At 41.1% G+C, this 25,209-nt stretch overlaps 1 protein-coding gene and 1 long non-coding RNA gene across 6 annotated transcripts in view; both read left to right on the forward strand.

Moving 5' to 3' along the window:
• The window catches only part of LOC138980504 (protein tyrosine phosphatase type IVA 2-like), a 60,384-nt gene extending 38,663 nt beyond the window's left edge, over nucleotides 1-21,721 (forward strand). For all 5 annotated transcript variants that reach the window (XM_070353390.1, XM_070353387.1, XM_070353388.1 and 2 more), the window contains 5 exons: nucleotides 2,904-3,058; nucleotides 7,856-7,948; nucleotides 11,190-11,320; nucleotides 12,409-12,483; nucleotides 18,757-21,721. In XM_070353390.1, the coding sequence (XP_070209491.1) occupies nucleotides 2,957-3,058; nucleotides 7,856-7,948; nucleotides 11,190-11,320; nucleotides 12,409-12,483; nucleotides 18,757-18,874 (519 nt within the window). In that variant the 5' untranslated portion in view covers nucleotides 2,904-2,956 and the 3' untranslated portion in view covers nucleotides 18,875-21,721. The remainder of the gene's footprint in view (nucleotides 1-2,903; nucleotides 3,059-7,855; nucleotides 7,949-11,189; nucleotides 11,321-12,408; nucleotides 12,484-18,756) is intronic.
• LOC138980508 (uncharacterized) lies at nucleotides 8,966-10,511 on the forward strand. Its single transcript, XR_011460359.1, has 2 exons — nucleotides 8,966-9,424; nucleotides 10,116-10,511. It is a non-coding gene; the product is annotated as an uncharacterized lncRNA (long non-coding RNA).
• Nucleotides 21,722-25,209: the final 3,488 nt, after the last annotated feature.

Below are 25,209 nucleotides of genomic sequence, written 5' to 3' on the forward strand. Positions count from 1 at the left end.
TTGTTGATATTTGTAGATAATAGACTCTGCATTTTAATGGTCAAATGGCGATTTCGGTATAAAAATGTAGACAAGGACCTTTCAGTCAAAAAAATATCCTGGCTCTGTCTCCTCAGTTGGAAAATTGGTTGTCACAAAACTTCCTAGAATAGATGTAAAAACTATCTGATGGTCGACCAGTCAGGGGCCAGACCATAGCGCCAGAGAAAAGTATGCATCAATGACCTAAGAGTAAGACCGAGGCCTGTGATTAGCGTGAATATCGCTGCTTTTGTTTAGGCGTGCTCAGGATTCTAATTTGTAAATTAAGCTATTCAGCATTGTGTTTATGATCCAGTGAGTGAATAAATATGCACCTCCTCACCTCACACGTCATGGCTCATAGCAATACATGAATTATCTTTTGCATTGCAAAATGTGTAAGACTAAGAGTAAGAGTCTGTTATTGTTACCTTAATTTCGGGTAACCCTTCTGCAGTTTCAGGCAGGGGCTGAGGGAATCTTTGAGTTTGAAGCAAAAACTAGGTCTTTCTGTGCATTTGAAAACCTTTATGCTTAGGCCAACAACAAAAAAATAGTCTGTTTACGGAATCCCGACCAACCCTATTTTTTTCGCGTGACCCTAGACTTTTTTTGGCATTGGGTGGGGGATGTTTTTTTGGCAAAATAACTTAAAAATATGTTTTTTTGGAGGGAAAAAAATCCCGACCTACCGACCCTATTTTTTTTGCCTATGTTACCGTAAACAGACTTTTGTTGTTGTTGGCCTTATGAAGAAACTAAAACAACCATTTGTTAAAGTTAAAGCATGAAATTGATGACCAACCTGACAATCGCACCAGGGATCCCGGGCTTAGAGTTACTCAGTTAGAGTCAGGTCCTTAACTGTAGAATTGGGAATTTCAGTTGCAGAGGTTGTCATTGCAAAATGTTGCACTTGAACTAAGTCAGTAAGTGCAGTGCACATTTTATCCATATTGCTGTGCAGAATAGGTCTTGTTTTGCGTCAGCTATTGCGCAAATGACAAACTCAAAGTCAGCATGAACCCTGCACATGATTTTGTGATCTTGATTTTAGACTTGGAGACTGAAACATTCCATGTTGGTGCAGTGTCAGTGTAATGAAACATAAATGTCATGTGGTAGGAGACTGCACCAAGGAGACTGCACCAAGCGCACTCTTTTAACTTTTGATGAATTCTGGTGAAGAAGGAAGTATTAATATTAATTTATTATGCAAAGTTTTACAAAATGAACAGAGAGGACCTCCGATCTGCATTAACACTAACAGCATTCTTAATTTCTGTTGCCCTTCCTCTGACTCACTGTGACTGTCAAAGTGATTATCTGCACTAAACAACATTGCAAACCGATTTCTATGCTTTCTTGAACAACAGACTTTTTTGATTAATGTTATCTTCTGTTTCATCTGTAAGAGTATGACATACAGGTTTAAACATTTTTTTTAAAATAAAAGCTTTGGAACTAGAAGTTGGATGCACACACATGTTTGTCTTCAGACAAGGTATCAACCCATCTTATGCTATGCTTTGAAATTAGTTCTGCTCACTCAGCAGTGAAAGTTGAACTGCAAGAGTGACATTTTAGAATAATGTTCTGATTCACCCTTGGATGATAGGGGTGCAGATGAAATGCACACGTACAGTACACACATGAATGCATGTATTAGGTACAGTGGAACCCCCCTTTTAAGACCTCCAAAAATCTCAGAAAAATCAGGTCTTAAAAAGGAGGGGGTCTTAAAATGGGGGTACATTTGCAGAGGTTATGAACAGAAAGTCTGAGAAAACAAGGTCTTATTCTCAAAAGGGAGGAAGTCTTAAATTCGGGGGTCTTAATAGGGGGTTCCACTGTATTACAACACTGTGTTGTTCCCACACACAGGGATGTCGTTAGGCGTCGGGCATCAGACATTGGACATCGGACATCGACCGATTGAAAGGCTCAAATGTCCGATTCACATAGCCGCATGGCGGTCAGATGTCCTATTGTTTTGAACTGAGCGCTGGCATTGTCCAACAAGAACTCAATTCCTTCGGACAGCGCGATATTCGTTAATTTTCCTCTCAAGATATGTACACATTTTCAAAAAGCGACCAAGCACTCTCGCGTACAGGTGCACTAAAGTTGTACAATGCGGATCTTGCATTAGGGTGACACCCGTCTGCAGCACATTAAAGTTAGGAGTATGGAAGACAACTCCAACTGACTAAGTCTTGCGTCTGCGGCGAGCGTCATTCTTGAAAAGGAAAAAATCCTGACGTCCTATTCAGCTATTGAAATTCCTGAAAGCGGTCAAATGTCCTATTGATGCATTTGTCCTATAACTTGTATAAGTATGAATTTGTAGCAACATCCCTGACAGTGACACAACATGTGTTTTGTGGCCATGATAATTTTAAATCCCATGTCCTTTGTCAGTCATCTACGGAAAGAACATATAATATTAGGCTGTGACAATGCTTATAACTTTGTGTTGTCTGTCAATGTCAACAGTGCTTTCAATTTATTCACAGTCACACTCACAGTCACAGTAGCAATGTGGACAATAGCTCAGTCGGTAGCGGCGCTTCAAAACTAGTTGTCGCTATTACACAGTATTAGTGTGGGTTCGATCCCCACATTCGGCAAGGGATTTATTTCCCAGAGTCAACTTTGTGCAGACTCTCCTCGGTGTCCGAACACCCCTGTGTCCATGCATGCGCACGATAAAGAATCTAATTTCTAAATTCAGCGTTATTCACAGCCAAAGTCTCAGGCCTTTGGAAAAAAATGGGTAGGGCTGACTCAAGTGTGAAAGCTGCCTGAATTTCCATGAGGGTAACCTGACAGGACTATGTTAAATCTTATCCTTATCCTAACAATGCTTTTTCTGTGGACAGTGCTTTCAACTCATTGACAGTACCAAAGTGGACAATACTCATCACACATCATCATGAAGGCGAGACGCCCGGAGCCAGCTGAGATCGAGTTCAAGAACATGCGCTTCCTCATCACCGACCGTCCCACGGACTCCAACCTGGACAAGTTTATTGAGGTACACTGTCATGTGGCTCATTGCGTATAACCCGGGCTTTGAATTTAGTGATGCCTTGGTATGAAAGCATGCAATATTTTGCATGTAAGTACACAGTACAATTTACTTTGCTTCTTTTCCTCTCTGATCAAATTTGTCAATTTTTCTGGAATTATGGAGAAAATATCTGTCTCACCACCGCTTACCAGTATGGATATGGTTTTTAAATTGTATAAATTTACTTTGATCACTTTTCCAGGGCCTCACATCCATGAGAGGTAGCATCTATAGGACAAATGTCCTGGCCAATGTAAAAGTGATAGGACATTTGTCCTGAACAAAAACAAATCAATAGGACATTTTTTTCCCGTAACAAAACGTAAATATAATTAAACTTGACTAGTTTCTTGGCATGAGGGTAAAAGAACAAAAATACTTTGCTTGGAAAAAAGTGAGCAGCTTTGACTGCCACAGCTGCCCCCTTTTCTTGTTTTGTCAGCTGTCGGGTTTCAACTATCTCCTTGTCTCTCTGGAGAGATGGCACTTGCACACTAACAGCATGGTCTTTGGTTTCTTGATGATCGGTAAGGGCCGATTTGCTAAAGTTCGAACAGCCAACGGTAAAAGTGTTGGATTTCCCTGTGTGCTGACATGAGGTGCAAAACATAAGTTTCCTCTCTGGGTCATGCGACACACACGGGAATGATGTCGCCCAGCTTGAGACGAAGTTACGCGTGGGGGTGAGGGAGGGGGTAGTGTCTTTCTTCGGCTCCGATGTTTGACTATCGCGATCGACATTCTCACCTGGGCGATCGGGCTCTAACTGCTCTGGGGCTGGAGGAAGCTCAGTTTCCGTGTTACTGACAGATGATGAGGAAAGGGACTTGAAGTGTAATTTCTTCTGTCCCTTTTCTGGGATCAGTTTTCGTTTTGGCGGCATGTTTGTTATTTTCGGGGAAAGCGCGAAGGGAGGCAACTCTCAACTGGCTTCGAGCATTCCGAGTTGCGAGCCTTGGAAACTCTTTGGTACTATAGGCACAAAGTGTCTAATTTTGTCTGCTGCACATTGCTTCGCAATACATCGATAAAATAGCATTCAAACTACTGTAAATTGAGAAGTACTGACGATGTCTGGATCAAATGATAGAATAATCGGACATTGACCACTTTGTGACAAAAACAATAGGACATTTGTCCTCCTGCATGAAAAATGTATAGGACATTTGAAAAAAATATCCTCATATGTCCGATGTCCGACGTGGATGTGAGGCCCTGCTTTTCCAGGAATTGGAAAACATCAAATTTTATAGGAAAATCGATTTGACTGATCAGTTTTTCAGCAAGGTGACTGAAGCGCTTTTTACTTGAGGGACAAATTACAGGTTACAGTGTAAGTGTTACCTGTGTGTCTGAAGAGATAGATGTATCTATGATATTAATGATACAGAGATGACGCTAGTATTTGTTCAAACTGGTACGCAAACTTATAATGTAAACAGTCCAGAAAAATACGGTAGGCTGGTCATTGGAACCAGATTAGAGTCCAACTCAGAGTACTGGTTTTATTGTTCTATCAGCACCCAAAAAAACCGTTAGTTCAAAAAAACAACCGGTAGGTCAAACCGGCAGCCAATTTTGTTCCGGTAATTTCTTGTTTCAACCGGTAAAATACCGGTAATTACTGGTTAACGCCAATACTGTGATATTGATAGGGAACACTAAAATCTTTGGTCAGGATGAAGACTGAGAGTTTGCAAAGTTGAACTTCGTTGTATCTCATTCTCAACGTCTGAGAAGAATGCTTGAACCTCTTTTAGTACTAATTTGCAATGTGAGGATTATAGACAGGCTCACACCAGTTACACTTACAGCTTACTTTCAGATGAGTATGCACACCCCTTTTAAGGCCTCAAACAAATCTGAGAAAATCAGGTCTTAAAAAGGCGGAAGTCTTAAATAAAATTGGGGTAAATTTACAGAGGTTATGAAAAAAAAAGTCTGAGAAAACGGGGTCTTAAACTTAAAGGGAGGGAGTTTTAAATTGGGTTGTCTTAAAAGGGAGGTTCCACTGTACTTGGGTTGAGTGCTTGTGCAAGTGACCCAGTGTGTGAGTAGTGTCAGGGGTAACTAGGCTTCTCTCATTTGCATGGGTGGGATTCTTTTGGTATACCCCGGAAATCCCGATTCGTAATGTCTCATTGAATCAATGTCTGTGGTGACGGTTTTTTGGTTGTTAATTATTCAAATCCTTCAGCGTCTGGGGGACCCCACACAAAATTCGTCAGGATTCATGACATTGTTCAGTCCCACCCATACATTTGTCTTGCCTGTCTTTACTGCCTGTTATGCATGTAGCTCGGCAGTCTTGTCTCTGTGGAGGTTATATTTCACTACATGTACCATGGCATTTGCAGTGTGAACTTTGATATTGTGAAGTTTTGGTCATACAGTGTTACTACAGTAATATCAATTGACCTTAATTATTTGTAATTCCTGAGTACAGACAAGAACATTGCTAGGATTTATTTCCTTTGTCAATTTTATGGGAAAGGCCATTACGATTTGACCATTTTTGGGGCTGGTGTCACTTTTTGCTTGATTAAGTTGATGTGAATATATATATTATATGTTCTACAATTCTGCCGAATTGATAGCATAGTTTTCAGTGAATTGAAATGAAGTTTTGGTGTATCTGCTGACAGTAGGTGACTTCCCTATTTATGTGTTGTTTCAAACTCAGGGAGCTGACTGTCATATATACACTGCCCGTCATAACAAAAGTAGGCAGATGCGTTTGAGGGCAGATCTTTCTAATGAGGCTGTTGATTGTAAAACTAATTATATGACTGAAAAGGCCATTCATTCTCCTACCTTATTCGGGAAACAGATTGACTTTACATGGCGTAGTGTCTATACAATGGAACCTACAACACAGACACCCCCAAATCATATTTGCAAAATCTAAGTGCCTGCGTTAAAATCGACAAAAAATCCAAACAACCAAAACGAAACATGTTCTGCATGTCATTCAACAGAACAATCAAATCTTCATCCAAAACAGTAGGTTTTGTTAACATATCTTGTCTAACATGGACGCTATGGCATGCTGAGCGGTGCAGGTGTCAGTCCTCTCAGAAGGCATGAAAGGCAGTTTTTGAAGCCATTTTAGCGGGTAATGAGGCAAAAAACGTTAGATTTCAGTAACTTTTTAACGCATTGTAAACAGCCTTTTACGGCTTCTCAAAGGAATGACACCTACACCATTCATCATGCTATGATGTCATTGTTAGACAAGATATATGAATAAAACGGACTGTTTTGGATGCATATTACTCATTATTAGATTTTTCTTTCTACTGACATGCAGAACATTTTTTGTTTTAGCAGTTCTGATTTTTTTTCTTCTCAATTTTAACCCAGGAACCTTGATTTTGCAAATGTGATTTTGGGGGATGTCTGTGTTGTAGGTCGGACTGTATAGATACTATGTAATGAAAACTCAATCTGTTTTTTGAATAAAGTAGAGGAATGAATGGCCTTTTCAGTCATATAATTGGTTTTACCATCAACAGCCTCATCAGAAAGATCTGCCCTCAAACGCATCTGCCTGCTTTTTTTATGAGGGGTAGTGTATAATTATGTAAACTCTTCTCAGAATCGAACATTGCTAAAGTAAGAGTAAGAAGATTGCAGAGTTGTGACACTGGATGTGGATTGTGATGTGAATGGTGGCTGTGTTACATGATTTAACTTGACTAAGAGTACTAGAAAGAGTAAGAAGATTGCAGTGTTGTGAGCCAGGAATATGATGTGAATGTTTGTTGTGTCACAGGATTTAACTTGACTAAGAGTACTAGAAAGAGTAAGAAGATTGCAGTGTTGTGAGCCAGGAATATGATGTGAATGCTTGTTGTGTCACATGATTTAACTTGACTTAAGCCCTGTCCAGACTTGGCCGCCGTTTTACGCTCTATGCGCCGCAGGCCGTTTTGTGCGTCGCGCGGGATTTGCCGAGTGGCCACACATCGACGATTTTTTTCACAACGCGGTATCAGTGAGCGGGTCACCTGACAAGAAGGTTCAGTTGCATTCGACTGCCGCGCCGCGAGCAGCTGACGTCATCGCTCTGGTTTGCTCTGATTGGTCAAATTTCCGTCGTTCTATGTCTGTGTCATAGAAATTAGAACACGCGCTATTCTTCTGCAAATAACGCTTCGCGATCATAGCACGACGCGGTGCGCCGTTTTGAGCATAAGTCAAATGTGGACAGGGTCGGCCGGGAGTGTCTGGACGGGCCTTAAGAGTACTAGAAAGAGTACGAAGATTGCAGTGTTGTGAGCCAGGAATATGATGTGAATGTTTGTTGTGTCACAGGATTTAACTTGACTAAGAGTACTAGAAAGAGTAAGAAGATTGCAGTGTTGTGAGCCAGGAATATGATGTGAATGCTTGTTGTGTCACATGATTTAACTTGACTAAGAGTACTAGAAAGAGTAAGAAGATTGTAGTGTTGTGAGCCAGGAATATGATGTGAATGGTGGCTGTGTCACATGATTTAATTTGACTAGAGTACTAGAAAGAGTACGAAGATTGCAGTGTTGTGAGCCAGGAATATGATGTGAATGTTTGTTGTGTCACATGATTTAACTTGACTAAGAGTACTAGAAAGAGTAAGAAGATTGCAGTGTTGTGAGCCAGGAATATGATGTGAATGGTGGCTGTGTCACATGATTTAACTTGACTAAGAGTACTAGAAAGAGTAAGAAGATTGCAGTGTTGTGAGCCAGGAATATGATGTGAATGGTGGCTGTGTCACAGGAGCTACAGAAGCACGGTGCCAAGTGCGTGGTGCGTGTTTGTGACCCAACCTACGGCAAGGACAAACTGGAGCACGAGGGCATCGAAGTCCTGGTCAGTATGTCTGTGTGTGTGTGTGTGTGTGTCTGTCTGTCTGTTTGTGTATGTTTGTCTGTGTGTGTGTCTGTCTGTGACCCCACCTACAGCAAGGACAAACTGGAGCACGAGGGCATCGAAGTCCTGGTCAGTATGTCCGTGTGTTTGTGTGTGTGTCTGTCTGTTTGTGTATGTCTGTCTGTCTGTCTGTCTGTGACCCCACCTACAGCAAGACAAACTGGAGCACGAGGGCATCGAAGTCCTGGTCAGTATGTCTGTGTGTTTGTCTGTCTGTCTGTCTGTCTGTCTGTCTGTGACCCCACCTACAGCAAGACAAACTGGAGCACGAGGGCATCAAAGTCCTGGTCAGTATGATTGTCTGTGTGTCTGTCTGTCTGTGTGTGTGTCTGTCTGTGACCCCACCTACAGCAAGACAAACTGGAGCACGAGGGCATCAAAGTCCTGGTCAGTCTGACTGTGTGTGTCTGTGTGTAAACTCTGAGTGTGTGTGTGTGTGTGTTTGTCTGTCTGTCTGTCTGTCTGTTTGGTGATCTGATGAAGGTTAACACTTGTCATAACGCAAGTATTGCTGTTCTGCACAGGACTTACACTTTTATTTGCTTGTTGCTGGAAAGGGCTCTCTGAATCACGATTCATATGAAATTAATAGGGCAGACACCACAGTGAAAAAAGTGATTTTTTTGTTCCCTGGTCATTTCGGTTTTCTTTCTGATTCTGGATTTTGAACCTCTTCTGGTTACTCTGATGTACTGATTTTAGATCAGAATTAATCATAAACGGTCAAAACGGCTAAATGAACAATGTATGTGTATGCAATTGTGTATTGAACAAACACAAAACAGCAAAAAAATGCGTATGTTTGAGAGGTGAATGTGAGTCAAACACATCGTCAACGGTGGTCACGTTAGCATGACTGGAATGAGTTGTCTTTTCTTTGCTACAATCAGTTCATACCGCGGACAACGGGAATTTCCGTTTACAGATTTCGCGCCGTTAGTAACAGCAACTAGAAGACATTCCAATGAGCCGAAGAAGTGTCGTCTGCTATTGCTACGAACGAATCGGAAGATCAAGTTTGTGCATTCTTCTTCGTCCAGAATGAAAATTGGCTGGAAACTATGCTGCTTCCCTTGCAACAGCTGAGATGGAGCAAGAAATCACCACCGGTGGTGTACGTTTCAAGCACGTTGCCATGAGTGTTTTGAGCCACGACTTATTTTAGAGTTGCGGAGCGGAATGCGTACGGCAAAAAGGACAACACGGAGTTTGCCATTTATGGCAACGAGGAGGCAGACCCTATATCTTTTCTCTTGAAAAAAGCAAATAAACTGCTTAGAAAAAGAACAATCAATACAAAAATGACTATGTTCAGCCATGGTGCAACTTGCATCTCCTGGGAAATCTGGTGCAGTGAATACTAGCCCAAGCAGAGCAGGGAAGATTCCAAGCAGCTGATAAGCAAGATGGTAGTAGGTATACATGTATTTTTTTCTTCTTTTGACAAACATGTAGAAGTTTACATATTTGTTTGGTTATGTGTGTGTGTGTGTGTGTGTGTGTGTGTGTGTGTGTGTGTGTGTGACTGTTTTATGCTGAAGAACAGAATCTAAGTAACAACACCCTGATGCAAAGAAACTGAATAGGATGCAAATTTAGTCAGTTATGTGCTGCTACTGTGAAGCTTGGTTGTCACAAGGTTTGTCAGTGTTGGGGCAAAACATCTGTTCTTTCCTCATTTATTTTCTCGAGCATATTATATATAGCTTGCTCCTGTGATCACAGTTTTCTTGTGGCTCAAACAAACATGCATTCACATGGCCCAGTGAGTGAACATTGCTTGTGGTCATACGTCCCATGCAGACCATATGGTTTCTGCATGCAATGTATGTGCAATAGCTGTAAACCAGATCAGCACTGCCTAATAGTACCATTCACATGATCTGTCAACATCTTTTTTTTCACTGCTTGACTATCAGCACTGACATATGCATGCGCCCAAATATCGTGTTACCATGTATCACAATATTAGAATACCTTTTTTCAAATGTGTGTGTGTAAGGGGGGGGGGGGGGGGGGGGGAGGGTCATTGTTGGGAAAATGTGAATAGCCGTATATGAGTTTGTCATAGACATATATTAATTTTGAATTTATGTTGTCTCTACAGATGCAGAAGCTGGAGAGGAGCTTCCAAAGTACCCATGGCATTGCAAGGCAATTCACAGAAGTCAACCCAAATATTGTAGTATAGAAAGTAAAGGACACTGTCATATGACTCCCTGATTATTCAAAGCAAGTCCAAAAGAGGTCCAAGATAAAAGGCTTCACTGATAACAAGTTGGGAGTTATGGATGGGCATACTTTACGCAGCGTGAACATAACGGATGAGAGTTGATCATTGTGACCTTCGAACAGTTTCCTTGGTGCTTGCAGAACACTGGGTGTTGTTATTTTAAATTTTGTTGAATTTAGTTTCTGTTTTTCTTGTGGAACTAAGCAAGACTTGTTGTTTTGTTAGTGTTGTTTTGTTACATGTTTCATAAACGTTTGTGTACAAAAAATACATTTTCTTCGCGTTTTGTGTATTCTCTCAAAACTACTTTTTTGTCACTTCAAAAGCCTAAGGCTTTTTTTCTTATGAACTTGCGTTGTTGAAACTTTGCATACATCTTGAGTGTGTTATTTTGCAGAAACTGATAGAGTGATTTCTTGAAAAAAATATTTATTGAGAAGTTATACCGTTTTGGGGGGCGTTTTTTCATGAAACTCAACATCACTCACTTTCATCACTGATATTTTTTAAATGACTTGAGATATCAAAAAACGACTCTATCAGTTTCTCGGCATTGTGCTAAAGTATAAATAACAAGCATCAAAACAAAATTTCATGCAGTTTTAAAAAAGCCTTAGGGTTTTAAAAAGGGACAGTTTGGCGGCCATCTTGGATTGCTACCATGGCAACCGATGGTCCAAATTTTTATTTTTTTTCATTTTCTCAGGAGATGGACTGAGTACTTAAATTCTGAAACATTTGTTGACCTAAGAGTTAAGAAACAAAAAAAATCACTTTTAACACCAGTGCCTCCCCTTAAGGTTATAACTTGAAACTTGTATCTGAATTATGGTGCAAGCCTTAATGTACACTTTTGAACTTTGCTACCTGTGAATGAGGAGATATGATTGACAGTTTTGCTACAATGTTACCTGTGAATGATGACGCAAGTTTTATTGCTGTGGACAGGACTGGCAGTTTGACGACGGCAGCCCCCCACCAGCAGAGGTGGTCAGCAACTGGTTCAACTTGCTCAAGACACGCTTCAAGGAGGACCCGGGCAGCTGTGTGGCTGTCCACTGTGTGGCCGGACTGGGCAGGTGAGTGGACATTGTCCTTTTTTTCTCCACCTTGTCTTAGGCCAAAAAAAAAAATTGTCTGTTTCTGGTCACCCGACCGACCCTAAATTTCGGCGCCGACCCTAAACTTTTTTTTTCCAAACTCAAAATTTTTTAATTTTTTTTGGTGGTAAAGGACAGGGTGAGAAAATGAACAACAAAAACGTGTGAAAACGAAAGTCCGCTGACGATTTGTAAATGTGTTGAGTGTCTTGTCTCTATGTATAGTGAATCCAGTCTCTTTGCGCGATTTTTAAAGTTAGTTTTATTGGTCTACATTTGGGGAAAATAAAAAATAAAAATTAAAAAAAAATTCCCGACCTACCGACCCTATTTTTTTTAGCCATGTTACCAGAAACAGACAATTTTTTATTTTTTTTGCCTTATAGTTCTGCCTACAGGGACCTGCCCCAGTCTGTTTTATAGCAGGTGGAGGGTACATACGGTGCCTGACAATGGGGACTTTGTGCGTGTTTGTGTGTGCAAAGCGTGTGTGAATGAAGGCGTGTGTGAATGAAGGCGTGTGTGAATGAAGGCGTGTGTGAATGAAGGCGTGTGTAAATGAAGGCGTGTGTGAATGAAGGCGTGTGTGAATGAAGGCGTGTGTGAATGAAGGCGTGTGTGAATGAAGGCGTGTGTGAATGAAGGCGTGTGTAAATGAAGGCGTGTGTGAATGAAGGCGTGTGTGAATGAAGGCGGTGTGTGAATGAAGGCGTGTGTGAATGAAGGCGTTTGTGAATGAAGGCGTTTGTGAATGAAGGCGTGTGTGAGGGAGTTACTCCCTCTTGACACAACATTGGGTTGCTTGTCCCTTAAAAAGCCTAAAGCTACTTGGACCCTCTCTCTCCCAACCCCCCCCCCCCCTCCATCCCCCTTGTACTTTCACATGAATGAGTGCTTGGTTTGGTTTTTGTAAAGCCACTTGGCTTGTTGCTATAAACTTTTAATTTTTACATTTGGGCAAAAATGCTCAATCATTCAAAAACTTGTGGTGTGTGAATTTGGTGGTTAGTTTAGTCTTCTTCTTCTCGTTTGCTGCTGGTTACATAGCGTTGTTGATGTTTTTGCAGAGCTCCTGTTCTGGTGGCCATCGCTCTGATGGAAGCTGGCATGAAGTACGAAGACGCAGTGGAACTTATCAGACAGTGAGCACACACTTGCACTGACATTCTTCTCTTTATTCTCTGTCTCCACTGTCTGTCGTTTTCCTCTGTGCGTTTTACAAGGTGATCAGGGTGTATTGCCGTCAGAGTGTCAGACCTGTCCGTAATTTCTCCGATTTTTATATGCAGAATACGGTGCTACGGATTTTTAATTAAAATTCCAAAATTCCGATGTTTTACTCAAAAAAAATCATTTTTTCTGTTTTAAGGGCAGACCGGGTAGGCAAAATGAGTTATTTTTGGTCTCATACACCTTTTTGGGGTTGTTGCATTTTTCACACCTTTGAACATCCTGGAATGCATTCAATAATCTGCTTTTGTCATTTTAGACATGTATTCATGTAAATAAAACCATTTTCAAACCGATGTTTTGTTGTTTTTGTCTGTGTTTTATCAAAAAAATCGAAAAAATGGTCAACTTTGGATACTCCGTGCTGGTAAATGTGCGCACATGACATGACCCTTCGCTGTTCAAACTGTGTGGAAATTTCCGTTCTTCAAGATGACGTCATCACCGTTGGGGAATTTCCGTTGACATAGGCACAAAGAGAGAGAATCCGTTCCAACCGAAACCCCGGAATTAATATATGCAAATATATGTAGGTCAAAGGCATTTGGCGCAAGCGCAGTAGACAACTTATCAGTCCCCCGGTGTCAACAAATCCATGACATTTTCACCGATTCAGCAGCATTTTTCAAAGTTTTGAGCTGCGGAGAACAACCCTAACATTGGAAATGTTCGGCATAGTGGCAAGAAATATCAGAGAAAGATGAACCAGCAGCAGAAGGAAGTAACAACACTCCGAAATGAACCAACATTATCGTATTGAAGCAGACGACATTCTAAGATTCTTGACTCGACGAGGTGGGTTTTGCTTCTTTCTCTTTTCGATCTTGTTTGTTTGACAACGTGATTTATTGCACATTGTTATGTTGTTGTTGTTGTAAGAATGTGTTAGGGTTTGCAGGTAAATGATAAACAGTTTGTGTCTGAAGTATTTTGCGTGTTTCTTGATCCAATTTACTGACCATGCCGCCGCCGCACACCCCTCCCCCCCCCCCCCCCCCTCCCTCGATCATCTCTGTGATATCGTCTTCACAACCCCTATTTTATTGTTCTTCGCTGGCCAGTCCTTGAGAGCTTACTATGGTGTAACATGTCATCATTATTCTTTGTCTGGGGTCAAACTGAAAAGCAGCATCTGAGCGATGTACGACTGACACAGTTTCTGTTTCTGGTCATTGACCGTAGGAAAATAAGTACCCTACTAGAGAGCGTTCTCTAATTCTAAAGGATTGGTTTACACCAGCATGGCTGACCAACCTATCATTGACAGCAATATTGTTGTCAAATCTTTTCCATTAACTAAGGAATAAAAAAATAGATCCAATTTACTTCACCAAAGAAAAAAAAAGAGTTAAACTAAAGGACTGGGGATGCAACTCATGAATCAAAAGCATAAAGATCACCTGCAAACAGTGCTAGGTTTAGGAAATCTGAAAATGTATACACACACACAGAACACACACACACACACACAAAACAGACAACAGACAAGAAACAAGCAAATACATAGCAAGTGTGATGAAATAAATTAATTTTAAAAGAAAAATATGAAAAGAAAGAAAGAAAGAAAGAAAATAATTCAGCTAGTTTCAGTATTAGTTCCTGTGTGTATGTGATTGTGTGGTTACTCAAATCCCATAGTAAACTTGACATGTAAATTTTGTGATAAGGGCCAATTAATGAATGTCTTTTGTGTGTGTGTGTGTGTGTGTGTTCGTCAACCGACATATGTGGGTAGAGCCGCTGAGGTGGTTGTAAGAAAACCCGCCTGGTTCAGTGGTTGGGGGCTGATTGGGATTTCTGATTTACCGGCCTAGCCAAAAAGTTGAGGTACACCCCATGTAACATGGTCATTTGTAAAATAAAGTACAAGCACTTGTTGACATTTATATTGAGTCTTAAATTTTGCAGCTTATTACAAACAAAAACCATGGACAGTTGTATCAAATATTAAATCAGTGTTTGTGTATTTATTAGGTTGGAGCAAGGGGAGAGCCAGTCCTCCTGTGGTGGCAGCGAGGAGAAAGATTGACCTGATGGAAAAGTTTGCTAAACCGGAACTACCCTCTTCCACAGCAGAAACATCAGCTTTGCCATCTTCTGACCAACCATAAGAAGATACAGATACTTTGCCATCTTCTGACCCATCACAAGCAGATATGGATACTGGTACTGTGCAACGTCACTCCGCTGACATGTGTTGGGCTTTTGTCAACATTGATCAGCTCAATCTATTGCTGAAAGGTCTATATCCTGTACTGAATGCTTGTCTGATAGCAGTCTGATTATGAAAGAAGGTGATGCATCAGCCCAAGGATTTGCACAGGCCCTGCATCTGGAGTGCATATGAGTGTCCATTCAAGTCTGCAGTTGTTTACTCTTCTCCCGGTGTTTGCAACGCTTCGGGTCGTAAAGTTGCATTTTAAATAATCCGCGTATGACCATGTTGGTACATGGAAAGGGACATTCAGCTTTACAGAAATTTGCTGCAGTGTTAGGATTGAGCACAGAAATACTGTAATTAAAATGTTGCAACTTTTGAATGGCTTGATAGCTTTGTTCCATTTGTGTATATATAATTATGTAATGTTGTTGATGATTTGTGAAGCAGGGGCGGACGAGGGGGGGGGGGGGCACAGGGGGCACGTGGCCCCCCCCCCCCCCCCCCCCCCCAAAAAAAGATTTTTCTATGCTGATTCTATGACCATTTCTAAGTTTAAATGGCACCAGATGGCACCATTTTGCTTCTTTGGGCAAAATTTTTTTCCGGGGGAGCATGTCCCCCCTAGCAAATTCGGGCGCTTCGCGCCCATCACATTCACTTTCGATTCAAAGTGCCCCCCCCCCCTTACAAAGCAACTGATCCGCCCCTGTGAAGCATCATTTCTATGCAATGGAATAAGAAATCAGTGCATCCGTTGGGTTTTTATGAGTCTGACAGTTTGGTTCTGATCAATATTTTCATATCAGCACAAACACAGATAATTGACTTTTTTAATGTTTTCATATGATTTTTTTTTAAATAAAAAAAATCTGATAATTTGATTATCAAATCATTTCCCCTTCATAGTTAAAGTGTTATTCTGGTTAAAAAAAAACACCCCATTAATTCAAGCTCTACTGTGGTACTAGTTTACCGGGGTACTAGTGAGACTCTTTTACATGCTGTTTTCTCTACATGTAATTAGAGACAAAATGTGGTAATTAAAATGTTGTAACTTTTGAATGGCAAGATGGATTTGTTCCAATTTTGTATATGTTGTTTATGATTTGTGAAGCACCATTTCTGTGCATGGAATAAGAATACAGTGGATTCCTTGTGTTTTTATGAGTCCGACAGTTTCGTTTTGATTCATATCTGCACTAACATAGATGAGTTTTCAAATGATTTTTTTAAAAAAGTCTGGATAATTTGATCGTCAAATCATTTCCCCATCATAGTAAAGTGGTTATTCTTATAAAAACATATCAATTCAGGCTGCACTGTGCTACTAGTTTGAGGTACTGGTTGGAATCTTTCAAATGCTGTTTTCTCTGAATGTAATTTTCAGACAAACATCTGTAATTAAAATGTTGCAACTTTTGAATGGCTTGATGGATTTGTTTCATTTTTGTTTATGTTGTTTATGATTTGTAAAGCGTCAGTTTTGTGTATGGAATAAGAGTTAAGTGCATTGGTTGGGTTTTTATGAGTCTGACAGTTTGGTTCTGATTCATGTTTTCATATCGGTACAAACAAAGATGGTTGTTTTCATATGATGTATATATAAAAAAAATCCTGATAATTTGATTGTCAAATCCTTTTCCCTACATAGTAAAGTGGTCATTCTGATAAAAACATATGAATTCAGGGTGCACTGTGCTACTGGTTTTTTTATGTACTGGTTCAAATCTTTAAAATGCTGTTTTTTCTGAATGTAATTTTCAGACAAAACGCTACAATTAAAATGTTGCAACTTTTGAAAGGCTTGATGGATTTGTTCAGTTTTTGTATATGTTGTTTATGAGTTGTACAGCATCAGTTCTGTGTATGGAATAAGAGTTCAGTGCATTGGTTGGGTTTTTATGAGTCTGACAGTTAGGATTTCATGTATTTTTCTTATCAGAACTGAACCGGTAACTGAAAATGCTAAATTAAAATAATATATTGCTTAGAAATGCTTTTCGATACACAGAATTATTAAACACACACATATTGCTGCAAAGAAGAAAAATTGGATCAAAACATGCACTGGTTCACAAACTGCAACATTTTAAAAAAAGCACATTTTATAACGTTTTTCTCACATTTTGGTGAATAAAACCTCCCAAAATTGCTTTTCACTCAAAATTTAAAATGGCTTCCCTTAATTAGGTTATTCTGCTTGCAAAAATCAAACAAGCAGCAAGCTGTTTCCAAAATAAAAAAAAAAAGTGCTTGCCTACCCTGTCCCCCCTTAAGATGTGTTGACCAATTAGTCGGCCGTTGCGCTGAAAAGACGTTTTCCGATTTACCGGAAGCGCGCGTGTTCTCAGCATTGAGTCTTTGTTCTTAGACTTAGTTCGTCTAGCGTCTGTGTGGCAACTTGTGATTGAAGTGAAACATGGACAAAAAAAAAGAGTGCGAGATTCAGATAGTGAAGAGGAGACACCAGCTCTGTCACCAAAGAAGAAAACGGCACAACAGTGCTGGAAGTCCAGTTATTCTCAAGACAACCTGGAGATCGTAAAATCCAGCAAAGTAGACCTGTGTGCTTTGTGAGCAGAATTATGTCTTGAACTGTCGTTACAGCTTACTTCTGAAACATTTTAAAAACTACTGAAATTTGGTTTGTTTACTACTGATGAGCGTTTTGAGTGTGCACAGGTCTGGAGTGTGGTCGACTCTAGTTCCAGCCATGCTGAAAATGTTCTGGTCTTGGTGAACAAGAATCCAGGCCAAAATATCATAGCTTCTTTTTATATATGTCTGGTACTTGATATTGGCATTCGGAGATTGCAGTGCCCGAAATGTAAAATGATGCAGGCAGAAGTGATGTAGAAATACAGGAACTGACAAAATCTGACCTCAACAGACCTGCCTACCCATACATTGTACAAACTATTGATATTTTGACCATTCATAGACCCCGATGCAAAAACACATTGATATTTTGACCATTCATAGACCCCGATACAAAAACACATTTATTTGGTTGGCATGTTTAGTTCTCTGTGTTTTCATTTGGTGTTTTCCATCTGTAGCTGGAGTGTCACGCTGTCTCAAAGCTAATAGTTTTGAGCATACTTAGTGAAGACAAAGATTAAAGAAATAATTGAAAGAAAATAGAATAAGAAATGAAAAATGTTAGGGCCTAGATTGCACCATCTTCATTGTTGTACACATTTTGTAGGGGTGTTATCCCCCCAAGATTCCCCAAAAGGCTTACTGCTTTGCGCCAGTACCGGCACGGTTGGCCTAGTGGTAAGGCGTCCGCCCCGTGATCGGGAGGTCGTGGGTTCGAACCCCGGCCGGGTCATATCTAAGACTTTAAAATTGGTAATCTAGTGGCTGCTCTGCCTGGCGTCTGGCATTATGAGGTTAGTGCTAGGACTGGTTGGTCCGGTGTCAGAATAATGTGACTGGGTGAGACATGAAGCCTGTGCTGCGACTTCTGTCTTGTGTGTGGCGCACGTTATATGTCAAAGCAGCACCGCCCTGATATGGCCCTTCGTGGTCGGCTGGGCGTTAAGCAAACAAACAAACAAACAAAAATTTGCGCCAGTGGTTTGACAACCATTTGCATCCCCACAGCAATACTGTTTTAAAGTTAAACATACTAAAAACAAGCCATCGCAATTTTAACAGGGCATGTAAGGGTTGGTAGGTAAGCCTCAGCTTCCTATTGATCATATCCTTATTTATGAGTTTATAACAGGAAAATAACTCAGTCGGGAGTGACGCTGGCTTCAAAACCAGTTGTCGCTATCAGCATGGGTTTGATCCCCACTTTCGGTGAGGGATTTATTTCCCACAGTCAACTTTGTGCAGACTCTCTCATGAATGCAGAAAAAAGAAAAAGGTGGGTAGCGCCGTACTATATGTCAGCCCGAATTTCCATGAGAGTAACCTCGCAGGACTATGTAAAATCTTGTCCTTAACCTTTGTTGTCCTCACAGGACTATATAAAACCTTATCCTTATCCTAATTGTTGTTTTATGTGTTGCAGGAAGCGGCGAGGCGCCATCAACACCAAACAGCTGACCTACCTAGAGCACTACCGTCCCAAGGCTCGCCTCCGCAACAAGTCCAACCGCAACGGTCACTCGCAGTGCCTCATCCTGTGAGCTGCCTCGCTCACCCCCCTCCCTACCTTCCCCTCGCTCATTGGACACCCCTCCCCCCAACACTCCCCTTTCTTTCTTTCCACGACGCCATTACCTCATAATTGTCTGCTGGATTCCCAAAGTCTCTCTCTCTCTCAGTCTCTGGATTTGTCTGTACTGTCTCTCAAAGTCTGGTTTCTCTCTGTCTCTCAATTTCTATCTCTTTGACTCTCTCTCTCTCTCAATTTCTATCTCTCTCTCTCTCAATTTCTATTTCTCTCTCTCTCTCTCTCTCTCTCTCAATTTCTATTTCTCTCTCTCTCTCTCTCTCCCTCTCTCTCCCTCTCTCTCTCTCTTACTCTCTTACTCTCTCTCTTACTCTCTTACTCTCTCTCTCTCTCTCTCTCTCTCCCTCTCTCTCTCTCCCCCTCTCTCTCTCTCTCTCTCTCTCTCTCTCTCTCTCTCTCTCTCTCTCTCTCTCTCTCTCTCTTAGATTTCTTTGTCCCTCTCACTTTCTGCTGTCTTTTTTTCTTTTTTCAACAGTCTCTTTCTATGCCTCAGCCTGTACTTGAAGAGTTGTTTTGAAACAAAAATAATGAACTTGTGCATTTGCATGAGAGCGAAATGTTCTTGCATGGCTTAAGAAAGACATATGAAATCATGTTTTTCACTGGTTAAAAATGTTTTCTAGTGCTTCCAATGAGCCTAGTTAGTAAAAAACTCTGTTAGTTGTGCAACACTGAAAGAGAAGATTAATTATGTAAACGGTTTGAATTCATATCGGTTGTGCCAGATGAATGAACTTTTTTTTTTTTAACTGAGGGCAACATTTTGTAAATTAAAATTGAGTTTTTTTGTCAGTTGAAGAGAGTGTTCCTTTTTGACTCACATGCGAAGCAAAAGTGAGTCTATGTACTCACCCGAGTCGTCCGTCCGTCCGTCCGTCCGTCCGGCCGGCCGGCCGGCCGGGCCGGCCGTCCGGAAAACTTTAACGTTGGATATTTCTTGGACACTATTCAGTCTATCAGTACCAAATTTGGCAAGATGGTGTATGATGACAAGGCCCCAAAAAACATACATAGCATCTTGACCTTGCTTCAAGGTCAAGGTCGCAGGGGCCATAAATGTTGTCTAAAAAACAGCTATTTTTCACATTTTTCCCATTTTCTCTGAAGTTTTTGAGATTGAATACCTCACCTATATATGATATATAGGGCAAAGTAAGCCCCATCTTTTGATACCAGTTTGGTTTACCTTGCTTCAAGGTCAAGGTCACAGGAGCTCTTCAAAGTTGGATTGTATACATATTTTGAAGTGACCTTGACCCTGAACTATGGAAGATAACTGTTTCAAACTTAAAAAAATATGTGGGGCACATGTTATGCTTTCATCATGAGACACATTTGGTCACATATGATCAAGGTCAAGGTCACTTTGACCCTTATGAAATGTGACCAAAATAAGGTAGTGAACCACTAAAAGTGACCATATCTCATGGTAGAAAGAGCCAATAAGCACCAATGTACTTCCTATGTCTTGAATTAACAGCTTTGTGTTGCTTGACCTTGGGTCAAGGTCACATGTATTTTGGTAGGAAAAATGTGTAAAGCAGTTCTTGCTAGGTTTAGCTGAAGGTCAAGGTCATGTAAAGGTCAAGCATGTGAGTCGTATGGGCTTTGCCCTTCTTGTTTGAGAAGTGAAGTCAACATTTTGTACATTAAAGAGTTTTCGTCAAAGTTGAGGAGATTGAATTAGCTATAGTTGCATGATTGTTCTAGTTATGAAGAAGGGAGCAAGGAATGTGTATTGTTATTGTGATAACTTTCTCCAAGGATTTTTGCCCTCTGATTTTGTTTCTGACTCTTGACCGGCTACTTTCATTCTCTACACGCTCAGTGTACGCCACCTCAAATGTTACTTCTGTGCTACACATTTGTCATACACACGCTAACACACACACTGACACACACGCACACACACATGTTAACACATACACACATGCAAACACACACACACACATGTTAACACATATACACACACACACACATACTGACACAAGACACACACACACACAAATATACTGACACTAACACATACACACACACTCGCACACACTCATACACTCACACATAAACACACACACATACACGCGCATTGAGGCCTCGATACTTAACTCGTTAACCTTTTTTCTCTCATCTGTTGAATTACCCCTCCCCTTAAACCTCAGACGGAGAGGGACTTTGAGGTGATAGCTACTGACGTTCATATGTCATGTGAAAAGTGACGTTTCTTCCGCATTCCTTCATCGCGTCATTCTCGTTCTCCCCCCCCAATGTGGTACATGTTCATGTGGTGTCCCACCCCAACTGCCATTGATTGAGACTGGTGCACAGTCATCCAGGTCGTTAGATAGCCTCCCTTTTCCCTGACCATATGTCGTGTCGTGTGCGTGCCGGAAACTTGCTCCTGGCATTTCAGGGATGAGAGTTCACATCAGAAAATCAGGAATTCCTGGTGTCAAAGAAATTATGTTTATTTAAATTTAATTTTTTTTAATTTTTATTGCACGTCTTTTGAAACAAAAATTCGGTAGCGCTTGCTTTCCCAAATGAGAAAGCAGCCTAAATTTCTATGAGGGTAACCTGACAAGACTTTATGAAATCTTATCCTTATCCTCATTGCTGGGAAATGTGGGTCCCTTTCTCTTAGTGGAAAGCCAGCAGCAACACCAGTCATTTCCTGACAGGTTTCCTGAATGTTTCAAAATGTCCAAAGAGGGAAAATGTTAACCAAAAAAAAAGAAAGAAACGAACAGTTTTGGACCATTTGAAACCAACGCCAAGTTTTCCTGATTTTGAAAATGTCAACTTTCATCCCTTTAATGTAGGGAATGTATGTGTGAGTGGTTGTGTGAGAAAGGAAACAGTTCAAGGGAGTGTTTTGTGCGTTCGGGTTGTTGCAGGTTCATATAGAATATAGTATTTTGCCCGGCAATATTTTATTACACAGTTTGCAAGAGTGAAAGAGATGGGGTGGAATGTCTGTGATTTTATGTGGGTGTTGAGAGTATGGTAGAAGGTTCGAGTCAAACTTGGTCATGCTAGCGGTGACATTTTCTCTTGATGGTTATAGACTGAGAGTATGGTTGAAGATTTGAGTCAAACTTGGTCATGCTAGCTGTGACTTTTTTCTTACTGGTTATAGACTGAGAGTATGGTTGAAGATTTGAGTCAAACTTGGTCATGCTAGCGGTGACATTTTCTCTTGATGGTTATAGACTGAGAGTATGGTTGAAGATTTGAGTCAAACTTGGTCATGCTAGCGGTGACATTTTCTCTTGATGGTTATAGTGAGAGTATGGTTGAAGATTTGAGTCAAACTTGGTCATGCTAGCGGTGACATTTTCTCTTGATGGTTATAGACTGAGAGTATGGTTGAAGATTTGAGTCAAACTTGGTCATGCTAGCTGTGACTTTTTTCTTACTGGTTATAGACGGAGTATCTCAACCCCGAGTTTCATGTGCCCTTGGTTGTGTGAACACTGTACTGTGCCTGTGTATCCTGTAGGACCGTTTGTTGCTCCTGCTAACTCTCGCCTTCTTTGTTGCTGCTGGCAGTGGGACCCCCTCTGTTGAGACCACCACAAGTCTGAGAAAATCACGTCTTAAAAAGGAGGGAGTCTTAAAATGGGGTCAAATTTCAATCAATCAATCAATATGAGGCTTATATTGCGCGTATTCCGTGGGTACAGTTCTAAGCGCAGGGATTAATTTTTTTTATTTTTTTTATTTTATGCAATTTATATCGCGCACATATTCAAGGCGCAGGGATTTATTTATGCCGTGTGACATGGAAATTTTTTTAACACAATACATCACGCATTCACATCGGCCAGCAGATCGCAGCCATTTCGGTGCATATCCTACTTTTCACGGCCTATTATTCCAAGTCACACGGGTATTTTGGTGGACATTTTTATCTATGCCTATACAATTTTGCCAGGAAAGACCCTTTTGTCAATCGTGGGATCTTTAACGTGCATACCCCAATGTAGTGTACACGAAGGGACCTCGGTTTTTCGTCTCATCCGAAAGACTAGCACTTGAACCCACCACCTAGGTTAGTAAAGGGGGGAGAAAATTGCTAACGCCCTGACCCAGGGTCGAACTCGCAACCTCTCGCTTCCGAGCGCAAGTGCGTTACCACTCGGCCACCCAGTCCATATTTACAGCGTTTTTGAACGGATTTGTATCTAGTTGGCCGCTGTCAACATGAGTTCGTCCCCACGTTCGGCGAGAGATTTATTTCTCAGAGTCAACTTTGTGTGCAGACTCTCCTCGGTGTCCGAACACCCCCGTGTGTACACGCAAGCACAAGACCAAGTGCGCAACGGAAAAGATCCTGTAATCCATGTCAGAGTTCGGTGGGTTATAGAAACACGAAAATACCCAGCATGCTTCCTCCGAAAACGGCGTATGGCTGCCTAAATGGCGGGGTAAAAAACCGTCATACACGTAAAATTCCACTCATGCAAAAAACACGAGTGTACGTGGGAGTTTCAGCCCACGAACGCAGAAGAAGAAGAAGAACGGAAAATCTGAGAAAACAAGGTCTTGAAAGGATGGAAGTCCAAAATAGGGGGGGGGGGGGGGGGGGGGGGGGGGGGGGGGGGGGGGGGGGGGGGGGGGGTGGGGGTGAAATGTCTGAAAAGGGGGGTTCCACTGTATTCTGTTTCCCTCCTAGTCCTACTTTACTTTGATGTCATACACCTTATTTGTTGCGCGTCTTGTCAAAATAACTTTGGTGCAAAGTCACTGACTTGTCTGGTCATACTCATAGCGTAGTCTCTGATCTCTCACCAGTGCATACAGTCCTTCTGGCTATAGGTCATGTGTAACGAAGTATCAGCTTGTTTAGCTGAAGACTGTGTGACAAGTCATGACTGCTCTTAACTTCCCTGTTGTATGTCTCCCCGACTGAAGCTCGTTGACCGACTTGCGACGTGGATTGACATGCAGATCGGTTATAGATGCTGCCCTATGCTTACCAGTCATGTGCACAATTTGAGCAGATAGATTTTCATTGGTCAAACTTTCAAGTTCCGTTCACAATTTTAGGGGGTCGCGTTTCTTTGTTGTGCTTACAAGTTACATTCACCGTCTGTTATGTGTTGTGCTTACAAGTTACATACACCATCTGTTATGTGTTGTGTTCTTTTTCTTTGATTTCTCTGTTCCTACTGATAATGTTGGATTGTTGTGCTAACTTTTCCTGTGTCAACATGAAAACTTATCTCGCCTTGACAGTGGTGATGTTGACCTATTGCTGGCAGTGACATTTGTCCATTATTTTGTATTTTGCCTCTCTACGTCATTATTTTGTATTTTGCCTCTCTACTTCATTATTTTGTATTTTGCCTCTCTACTTCATTATTTTGTATTTTGCCTCTCTACTTCATTATTTTGTATTTTGCCTCTCTACTTCATTATTTTGTATTTTGCCTCTCTACTTCATTATTTTGTATTTTGCCTCTCTACTTCATTATTTTGTATTTTGCCTCTCTACTTCATTATTTTGTATTTTGCCTCTCTACGTCATTATTTTGTATTTTGCCTCTCTACTTCATTATTTTGTATTGTTTCCTGTTCAAATGTTGGTGTCATTACCACAAGCGCTTTGTTTCACACATGAATTGTGCATTTTGTAAGCTTGAGGCTTCTTGTTAATGTAACAGATCCAACACAACAGTTAATTCTGCATGCCTACCAGAAGCTACGTTTGAGCGTTGTAGGTTGAAGGCCAGCATCGGCACGTGGCAGATGTAGCTCCAGTTTCTCGTGCTGGCAATGCTAAATTTAGCTCTGTGGCCTTCTCCTATAACGAGGCTTGGTCTCCTGGAGACGTATGTTCGGCTTGAAGCGTTTGGAGGTGAAGAAAGTAGGACAAGGCACTCAGTGTTGTGAAGGAAAGTGGCCAGGATTCATGAGGTTTTCAATGGGTGGTCAGAGGGTGTGCATGTGTACAGGTCATTCAAACATGTTATCATCTGGATGGAGGAAATGAAACTGGGATGCAAGGTTCAATCTGATGTCAATATGACGAAGATGTTCTGATGAACTGGATTAGGCTAGCATTGAGGGAAACACGTTCTTTGGGTCAATTGTACAACTTTCATATTGCATATGATACATGTACCTGCATTTGCGTTTATATTTTGTTGATTATTTTCTTAAAAAATGTTTTTTCTTCAGGAATTTTGTTTGGGATAGTTTTTTTTTCTTTTCTTTTTTTCCCCACAGAAAGTGGATAAGCTTTACCCCACTACCCACCCACCTCCCCCCCCCCCCCCCCCCCCC

This window comes from Littorina saxatilis, linkage group LG11 (genome assembly GCF_037325665.1).
Source record: "Littorina saxatilis isolate snail1 linkage group LG11, US_GU_Lsax_2.0, whole genome shotgun sequence".
Taxonomy (NCBI): Eukaryota; Metazoa; Mollusca; class Gastropoda; order Littorinimorpha; family Littorinidae; genus Littorina; species Littorina saxatilis.